At 32.5% G+C, this 10,236-nt stretch overlaps 1 protein-coding gene across 1 annotated transcript; it reads left to right on the top strand.

The window, feature by feature from the left end:
• The first annotated feature begins 7,950 nt into the window (after positions 1-7,950).
• LOC140791019 (peroxidase 2-like) lies at positions 7,951-9,327 on the top strand. The gene is made up of 2 exons (XM_073141366.1): positions 7,951-8,254; positions 8,373-9,327. The coding sequence occupies exons 1-2, from the start codon at positions 8,024-8,026 to the stop codon at positions 9,108-9,110; spliced, it is 969 nt and encodes a 322-aa protein (XP_072997467.1). The 5' UTR covers positions 7,951-8,023; the 3' UTR covers positions 9,111-9,327.
• Positions 9,328-10,236: the final 909 nt, after the last annotated feature.

Here is a 10,236-nt window from a genome sequence, read left to right on the forward strand (position 1 = left end):
GGCAAAATAATAATTTTATTCGACTCTCTAAATTTTACTATAATTTAAAATTATATTTGATGAGATTTTATTTTCTAAAAGTGCTACGTTACTGTCTCGTTGTCGATATTCTTGCAAATGTCTTTCTAAATATAATTAACTGATTGACATGAACCCTATTGTAGATATTATCTTCTAATTTAATATCATATATCTAGATGATACTGACATATTCTACTTCTTAATCTTGGTTCTGGTGAGAGCTTTTTCGTATCAATACTTTAATTGGATTAAAATAAATTCTGAAAACGAACTCTTCATTTTTCTTTTTAATTTAAATATAGAGGAGAGGAGCTCTTGCTTCTTCTGAAAGAAGTTTTGGACCTGCTATAAGAGTCAGAGAAGCAATGAGAGGAGTACGTAGACGCAGTACTCAAAAGGTGGAGAAAGACTGAAATTTTTTTCCAAATAGTAATAAATTAAAAAAATATTAAATATTAGGAAAGCTAATATCAGCATTAAATAGAAATTTTACTATTAAGATGCTAAAAGTAAAGAATTACTAATCATTCAAGATAACTACAAGCGATAATTCCATATATGCAAACCATTAAGGACAGAGAAAAAAAGATGAGATTTACGTGGTTCGACGATGTAATTATATTCACAAGTGACGTAAAACTTTAATTTACTAGTCGAGATACAAATACAAGTATTTTTATACCTTTAATCTCTCCCATATATAATAGAGATATTCTTGGGTGTAACTTACCGAAGAGAAACTTACAAGGCATTTGAATGGCTACCCTGCTATATTCGAACATCCTTGTATAAGCCCTTTTTGATTGAGCCAAGCCAAACATATATAGTAAAGTCAAATCTAACCTTGCATTGCAAGTCCTTTGGTCTGCATATCTAATTTCTTGTTCTCAACTGCTACAAACAATCATAAAAATTAAATTACAACGTTAATATGCACTTAAAAGAAACAAAATACTTATTGGATGCTATCATTGTTGATGTAGTAACAAACTTACCTTGACTATTTGCCATTAGTCAGAGTCTCAGAGATAATACGGAAGTGTTTTTAGGAGAGTACTTGATAAAGTAGAGCACACACAATTTTATTTTATTTTTATCAATCTAAGCCTAAGGGTCAACTCTCTATGAATACAAGAGGACTGAAGTCAGTCCCAAAACTTAGTGGGTTAAATATTTAGGCTAAGTCTCTCAATAACGGACCCTATCAATGAAGCCTAGCTTAGCTGATATATCACCGAGTTATTTTTGCTTAGTTATTGAGTCATTATTTTAAGCTATTACATTGCCCAGCTACTTTATCAAGGATGACAGTGAGCCATCAATGGAGCCAAATCAATCTCTCAGCCAATACTGCAAAGAAATATTTTCTATTTTTTTTTTCTCATCCCCTATTTTCCTACATAATTTTTTTTCTAGATAAAACGTGTTAAAATATCCTTACTATCTCTACGGTGGACCCTGCATCTAGAACGAGGAAAACCCCATATTTGGAGAGAAGATTCACTTCAATTAGGCAATAAAAATAATGTTAGGTTTTGTAAGTGACAAATTCGACCAAACACAATGATTCACGCTGTATTTTTCCTAGTTAACTATGAATTAATAAGCTATGAATAAATGTTTGATTAAAGGAAAATATAAAAAGAACGAGGGGTATTCTCATTATATTATTGTCACGTGATTATTACATGACAACTTATTGATGGAAATATGTAACGGAACCCTAACGAAAGCTATCAAGTGAGTTGTTTTTGAAAGCTCAAGGGGTCAGTGTTTACCAAAAAAAAATAAAGTTCAGAAGGTCGATGAGAATAGATAAAGTTTAGGGATGAAAAGAGAATTATCACTTATTTTTATGTCATCTTGCTTTTCTTTTCAGAAAGATATATACAAGAAGAGCAACCTAAGGGTTTGTGATAACTCTCAAAAGCTACAGTTCAATTTTAAGGGTCACTAAGATCAGACATCAAGTAAGGAAAATAGTATATTGAGGGGGGAGTTAAGCAAATTGCTTTAGAGATGATTATAGAGAATAATAAATAGACTGTAAATATATATTATATAACTATTGTTATCATAATGCTTGATTTGATCCTAGTTGGAAGATTCATATTCTGTTTATCCTTAGTCGATGAGGAGTTTTCTCACACAAAAAGTTCTTGCATTTGTAGGTGCTTTTGTGTATTGTATTTAGTTTTTTGCTGATAATTTTAAAAATAAAACATCTCCTAGATAATTTTTAAAATTTTAATTAATAAAAATAATTAAGTATTATAAATTTGCATATGACACCTTAAATTTTAACAAAATTATAGTTTACATATTATATTTTACCATTTATAAATCAAGCCCTATAATTTAGCGAATATGTGCTAAAAATACTTTGACGTTATATATGTTAGCTAAACTTAATTAAACATCTGTGTTAAGTAAACTATACTATAAAGATTACGAAACTACCCTCAACTAAGTTATACTTACCCTATACTAACTAAAGTTAACGCAACTAAATTAAACCTAATTAAACTAAACCTAACCTAAACTAAGAGCATGTTAGTCATTTTAGAAAGAAAATATCTCTAATTAACAGAATATTCCCACGGTGTTTATTTAAATCTAACCCATGATATTTTCTGCTCATATTTACTAAATTATAAGACTTAATTTACAAATAGTAAAATTATACGGTGTAATCTACAATTTCATTAAAAGACAAATATATGATATGCAAAATTCTCTGAGAGGATTTCTCCAATCTCAATAGACACCGTGCCTAAAACACCCATAGTTGGTAGGCCACAAAACCACTGGCGAAGCCTAAAGAGAATGACATCCAGGATTGTGCGTCATAAAACAACAACAACAACAAAAAGAAAAGTCCCTCTCTTTCACCTTTCTTTCTCCGTAAGCTGATCGCGTCTTTGATAGGAGTTTTCCTTTTCTTGAATAAAACTAAGCTGTCCCTATTAACGTTACTGTCGAAAGAGAAGCACCAAATTCGACTTAGCAACTGCTAAGACCACTACATCTCACCTTAGTATGACAGCAAGAACAAACTTTATGCTAAAAGGAAGTTCATACTTTTATGATCATGATGAGAGCTTGCTATTCTTTTTTTTTTTTTCCCCTCTCTCTATCTCTCTCCGTCTTAATATAAACATTTTATAGTCCTAATATGCAATCACCGGTAACCCTACGTTTAAATGATTTTGAAAAACACCACTTAATATGCCCTAGAATTTTTTTTTATTTCAGAATAACAACTAAACATCGTAATAACTCTATTACAGAATACAAATATTATTCATCAAAATTTTATTTTATACCACACGCTAACCTAGTTACTAATTTACCCTTGATATCTATCTTATTAATCTACTTTATGACAAATTAAAGAACATTCATGATAATTTTATAAAAAATAATATATATATATTTTAATTATTACACTCTTATTCTAGGTTAGAAGTAAATATAAGAATAACTATTTCTAAAATAAAGACCTCATTTTGAGGAGTAACAAGTATCTATTCTAGAATTGATCTTATTCCTTAAGTTATTTTTAATCTAGCCCCTCTTTTTTTTTTTTTCCTGAGGTATACGTTGAATTATTTTAAACTAACTAATCTTTAATAAATAATATCTAAATATGAGTACTCTATTAGGGACGCTAAGTTTACTTTTTTTAAATACAAAAGAAAATTGCTCATACCTTTCTTTCATTTTGCTCTTGATTGTACGACTCAGTGAGAAATTCACTAAATATCAATCATAATCCTTAGGGATGAGAGTTAATTTATAACCTCTATCATATGCTAACATAATCTGATCACTGTGCTATTATGGCAGCTGGCATAAAAAAAAGAGTACTCTTTTCTCTTTTCTTCACATTTGGTGAGAAAAAATGTAGTGAAAAGCAGCAGAGGTTTTCATTTCCCCTCTCTTGTTTACTTTTATTTTTCTTCCTAAAAGTTCTACTAAAATTAACAAATACTTGAGATCATCTCTATATAACTATTCAAAGGTCATAGAACTTATTTTAAACTAAAAGATACGCACACATCCTGTTTCATTAGAAACTATGAGAGTTTCGTGCGTTGAAACCAACCTTGTAAGACAACTTTTATACCAACATCAAAATCAAAAATATGAAATATTAACTACACAACATAACCAACAATACTATAGCCATCAACTTATAGATATACGCATCAAAAGTCATAATTTTATGGAGTATCACACAGTTTCAACAGTTGAGTGAATGGAAAAATATTAAAGGTTGTACTATTTAATATATTCGTCATTGCTAAGATTGTCAAAATTACCAAAATAATAAGTCTCAGAATTCTAAAGATAGCTAGATATTTCCAACAGGAAAGTGACGAATTTGCAGATTGATTTTAACTGCTAATCAATCCTAACTATAACCTTAACTTAAAAAGGGCCATAAAATCCTTGATAGATCTCGGATAAAATGTTAATGCAGCCGTTGATAAATATAGGAATAGAATCTTATTTTAATAATTCATTTCATTGGCATGCATTGAATTAGTCCAAACTGCCCAGTAAAACTGGGTCATATTTTATGCATCTCTATTTTTGGATCAGCATCTCCATTATATAATAGCTACATAAGATATAGATGTGATACATATGAGACCACGTTTAGCACTGGTATTATTATAATGTGAGAAATAATTTGAGTCTTAAGTGTTAAGTCAATTATTGGCTATAACTTATATAGCAACCGAAGCTTAGGAGGAGGATTAAATGGAGTTTTTGACCAAACTAGCCCTCTTTCATATTTTATTTACCTAAATAGAGTCTTCCTTAAACTTAATACCAAAATAGTTTTGGAACATTGTAGTCTTAGATAAACCGCTAATATGTACACATTTTACCTTTAAATAAAAATGCCAAAAATTTTATTGTATAAAACGTTTATGCCTTCAGGGTTTTATGCTTAGAAAAGGTTGAAAAGAAGAGGACTAAAGAATAAAAAAAAGAATTCAAAGTAAATTTAGGTCTTCTTTTTGCAATTTTGAGTGCTTTTGGAAAACTTTTTTATATCTTCACAAACTATATATTTATAACTAAAATGGATAACCGAGTACAAAATTATGACTTTATAATTTTTTTAAATATTTTTATCAAACACTGATTAGATCAGCGTTTTACTTAATAAAATACTAATGTGATCCACATTTTACTTCAGACAGAATAAAACGCTTAACAATTTAACGTTTTATTAAGAATTGAGGACTAAACTATTTTAGTCAAAAATTTGGAATAGACATGCATATATATATATATATATATATATATATAAACCAGAAATGCCACAAGCTTAAGGGCCCACATTTATTAATCAATTGTAGTATTTAATGAAACTTGCACTTGTGGAGATTTCATACCCTAAAGTCAAAGATGGTAGTCCAGAAGAAATTGAAGAGAATTGTACCAGAATTTATGGACGCGTAATCTTAGTTGTAATGAACTAAAGACAGATCATATATGATTTTTTAATACAATGATTAGCTATTGCTATAAGTTATTATCGTTGTGATTTTGCTTTCAAGCCAGTCTATAATCATATAACTATCATCTCCAAAGAAGATAGCAACTACTGTAGGTGAGATCGAATGACTTTGTTTAGGAATAAAAAATTAAGACCATCTTTTGCGGAAGAATAATTAATGTGAGTTATAAGGCCTAGGATTAATTCCTCCACCTCTTCACCTCTATTATTATGATTTTAATTAGTCCAACAGGTACTGTTAAGACTATTGGATAAGTTAATGCCATCTGCGTGGTTAACTATTGGCTTTCGCCAAACTACCATATATATAATAAAAATAAAATATATAATTCCAATCTCTTCTCAGTTCGTCACTACAATCGTAGATAATTTATAGTAGCTGTTTCTTGGTTTTGGCCGCTGGTATTAGCTTCATGTTATTATAGTGAGATCTATAGCATCGCGTACTTTACCATTTAATCTAAAAGTTAACTGAGATGATACGTGCTAATGATAAGATTTTATGCAATTTATTACGGGCTGATTCAAATCTATAACCTCTATCGTGCATAGACTAGTAAGATCCAACTACTACTACATATGATAATTATTATTGTAACACAAGATAAGGTTGCAGCTCGTCTAGTGGTCAAATAAATCTCTAGTCAATCTCTACGAATATAGTCAAGTGGTAGTGCTTAACATTTAAGAATTTATCGAAGAAATTCTCTAGCATCATGAAATTAGTGGTGATAATTCATTTTATAACAATAAACTACATACATTTTTAAAAGAAAGAACGATGGATCTAGGCATTTAAGTAGCTGTCAGTCCTCATGCTAATTAATACTATTGTTTCCATCTATTTGCACTTTGTTATTACCATGTACATCCTACTTGTATTATGTTAGTTTTAGACTGAAATTTGTTTATTTGAAGCTTTTGACTGGTCTAGTTTCTGTATGCTAAATAGTTAGAAGGGAGAGCTTTAGTGGTGCATAGGTGCATAAGTCATTGAATGATTTAGTGACTTCTATTGCAATCCTTTAATTTGGTGAGGGTACCAAAACTTTCTCATCTAGTAAGCAGATTTTACTGATAAGTATTTGGAAACGATAGTCTTGGCATTAACGAAAAGCTTCCATTGGTTTTTATATATAAGGTTTTTTTCAAGGCTAATTCTATGTGCACTTTTTTAAATGTAAATCAAATACCACCGTAAATTTACACAAATTTTATTTATTTATTTGTGAAATGTGGATGAAACTGATTAGCTTGAGTAAATTTTTATAAGAATTTATATTTAATTTCTAAATTATAAATAATTATGATCAATAAAATTATTTTAAGATAAAAAGACTGCAATGTCCTCCTCATAATAGACTGTGTAAAGCTAATTAAGAGAAGATAAATAATTACACTTGTTACGCAATGATGATTATTTTCACTAGTTATTTTTAATAGATCTTACGTACTTTAGCTACAGAGAAGTGAGCATTTAACTAATGTAATTTCAGTTATTTCTTACAAATATAATTTTTATTTACAAAACATGGTCAGTGATTTACCTAATGTAAGATTTAATCAAAATATATATATAAGTAAACATTTGGCTATAAAATATATTTAATGAAGATCTAGTTCAGGAATAACTCCTCCTTATATACCAACAAAATACGTTGGCTTGTAAATAGGATATCCTTTTTTTGTTTGTTTGTTACAAGATAGGAAATTCTCATTAACTTGCTTTAAATATAATGGCAATTTCCAGCTTGACATCATTGACGGACTCCAAGTTAAAAGATGCATGGATGGAGGACCCTTTAAATTATGACGCAAAGTCTGGAGGTGGAATTATTATTATTATTATTATTATTATTATTATTATTATTTTGATGAAGACGTGGAAGTTGAGTTATGGAGGATATTTAATCCTTTTTGGTTATTCTTTTGATCCAAGCCATGCAAATAAAGAGAAGGCAAATATAAGAAAGCAGAGATAAAAGTAGTTTCATATCTTAGTGAAACTATTTGTATTACAAAGCCCATAAACAGTGTCGGATTAGTCGCAAATTATAGTTGAGCACTGAACATAATGTCGAATGGGGATTAAATATTTGGTTTGTTAAATATTGTTTGAAGACAAAATGGTTACTTTGTCGGTTGTACCACATCTTCTATTGCATTAAAAAGAAACAGTAAACGACCCTTCGAGGTCATTACAGACTCGTGAGGAATAAAAGTCAAAAATCCAGCTTGTGCTGCCCACGTTCTATAGCTTTACTTCTTCAACTAATTGGGCATAAAAAAGAGGAGAAGACTCTCTCATCTTATCTTTGGTTAATTTACTTGCTCAGACTCATCCCTTCTCATCTATAAATAGCTATCGGCAAGAGCAGCTCTTCATCATCAGCTACCTCCACTGCTCTCTTTGTTTATCTCTCTCTCTCTCTAAGATCAAGCATACATATACATATAGTAAAGATGAGCAGAGGTAGCGGTCAGCTTCCTCTCTTGGCCACATGCCTTCTCTTTGCATTGGTCATCCAAGCCATGCTTCCCACCTCCTCTGCTTCCCTACAAGTTGGATTCTATGGTTGCACGTGCCCAAAGGCTGAGGAGATTGTGAGAAAGGTGGTGCACAAGGCTGTGGTCAAGACTCCTGGCCTCGGCGCCGCCCTTATTAGGATGTACTTCCACGATTGCTTTGTTAGGGTAACTAAGTTATACATTACAAATATATACATTTTTATAACTAAATTCTTATTCTTTATAGAATTCACATGTATATAAGAAACGAGACTATAATTACTTTTAATTTCTTTTGCACCAGGGCTGTGATGCTTCTGTACTCCTCGACCCAACACCAGCCAACCCCAACACAGAGAAAACTTCCCCTCCAAACAATCCTAGTTTGCATGGCTTCGACGTGATTGATGAAGCCAAGAATGCCCTCGAGCACCACTGCCCAGGCATCGTCTCTTGCGCGGACATTATTGCCTTTGCCGCTCGGGATGCGGCTAGATTCCTCGGTGGCATCAAGTACGCCATCCCTTCTGGAAGGCGAGACGGAAGAGTCTCCATCGCGGCTGAGGCGCTCCAAAATCTGCCCCCTCCTTTCTTCAATCTAACCCAGCTCATTGCTAGCTTTGCTGCTAAAGGGTTATCCGTCGATGATCTGGTCATCCTCTCCGGAGCACACTCTATCGGTGACTCCCACTGCTCATCGCTCTCGCTCCAGGATCCATCGATCGAGCCATCATTTATCACATTCTTGAGGAGCAAATGCCCACCGACGGCAAGCCCTACTACGGTTGTGGATCAAGATATTGTGACACCAAATAGATTGGATAACCAATACTACAAGAACGTGATAGCTCACAAAGTTTTGTTCTCTTCCGACGTTGCCTTGCTGGGTAGCCCTCAGACGGCGGCCTTAGTGCAAGACTTTGCAAAGCACCAGCGAACCTGGAAGGCAAAGTTTGGGGATGCCATGGTGAAGATGGGCGACATCGAGGTGCTTACTGGAAATCAGGGTGAGGTCAGAAAAATATGCAAGGTTGTGAACTAGCTACCTAGCTAGTTTCAATATGACTTGCTACGCATATAATGTGGCTTGCGGTGGATGACTTGATATTTGTTTTCTTAGGTGTATTGTTTCGTCGACGTTGCACTTTGTGACTCATTGAATTAGTTAATGTTGTTTGTCTTGATTTATTTCATTTCCTAATATTGTTTGTCATTAGTATAATGCAAAATAAATTACCATGAGGTAAATCTTTATGCTACCTTTGAGTTCTTATGAACATGATTTATAGTGACATGGTAAGTGATGGAGTAAGCATCGCAGAAGAATTCATGATGGTCCAAGGTTGTCGAAAGGATCGCTGTTCAAGTTGAATTTATGGGTCCTCGGATGACATTGTTAAACTAGGCAAGATTACACCTTATTTTGGATGGAAACATTTTTCAGAGCAAAACTTGATAACATTGAGCCCCATAAATATTTTTGCCAAATTTCACTATTTAGGTCTCCAAAATTTTAAATTTGCTATTTTAGAAAAGATCTTATCAGCTTAAATAACCTTTTGCAGAGATGTCGGAATCAGATGATCCTTTTAGATTTTGGATCTCTACGATTAGATTCTTCTTCTTCGTTTTTTTTTTTTGTGGCAAATTTGATATTTGCCCTTTTGTATTGTTGAATGATAATAATATGAGGATTATTGGAGATTGGATAAAGCCATTATAGTTTTGTTTTTCATTATTTTTGGTATTCTCTTGAATCAACAAGTCTCCGATCATTAGAAAATTAATAAGATTGAGAAAGGTGCTCTCGCTCCAGCCCATCGACATTCAATCCTTACATGCTCCTTGCAATAGTTGGTATCAGATCTTGTCCTCTTTCTTATACCATGCCACTGAGAAGATGTGTTGGTGTGTAGGAGGACCCTGTTGAGGTGTATGATCATGCTTGTGGTGATGTCGCTCGTTTGACAGGTCGAGGCGTTAACGTTAACTTGGTAGGCTACTGCGTTGATAACTTTGGCCCAACAGCAACACCACCATCCTCTTTCATGTATTGGATAAGGAGGAGTTATATGATTGTGTGAATTGTTTTGCTGGTTATTAGTCAAACGAAAGAAGGACTATAGTTACTGCGACTTTGGACGATGGGAATCATGTTTGAAGACTGA

Source organism: Typha latifolia, chromosome 6 (assembly GCF_019914945.1).
Source record: "Typha latifolia isolate L0001 chromosome 6, TyphaL0001v2, whole genome shotgun sequence".
Lineage (NCBI taxonomy): Eukaryota > Viridiplantae > Streptophyta > Magnoliopsida > Poales > Typhaceae > Typha > Typha latifolia.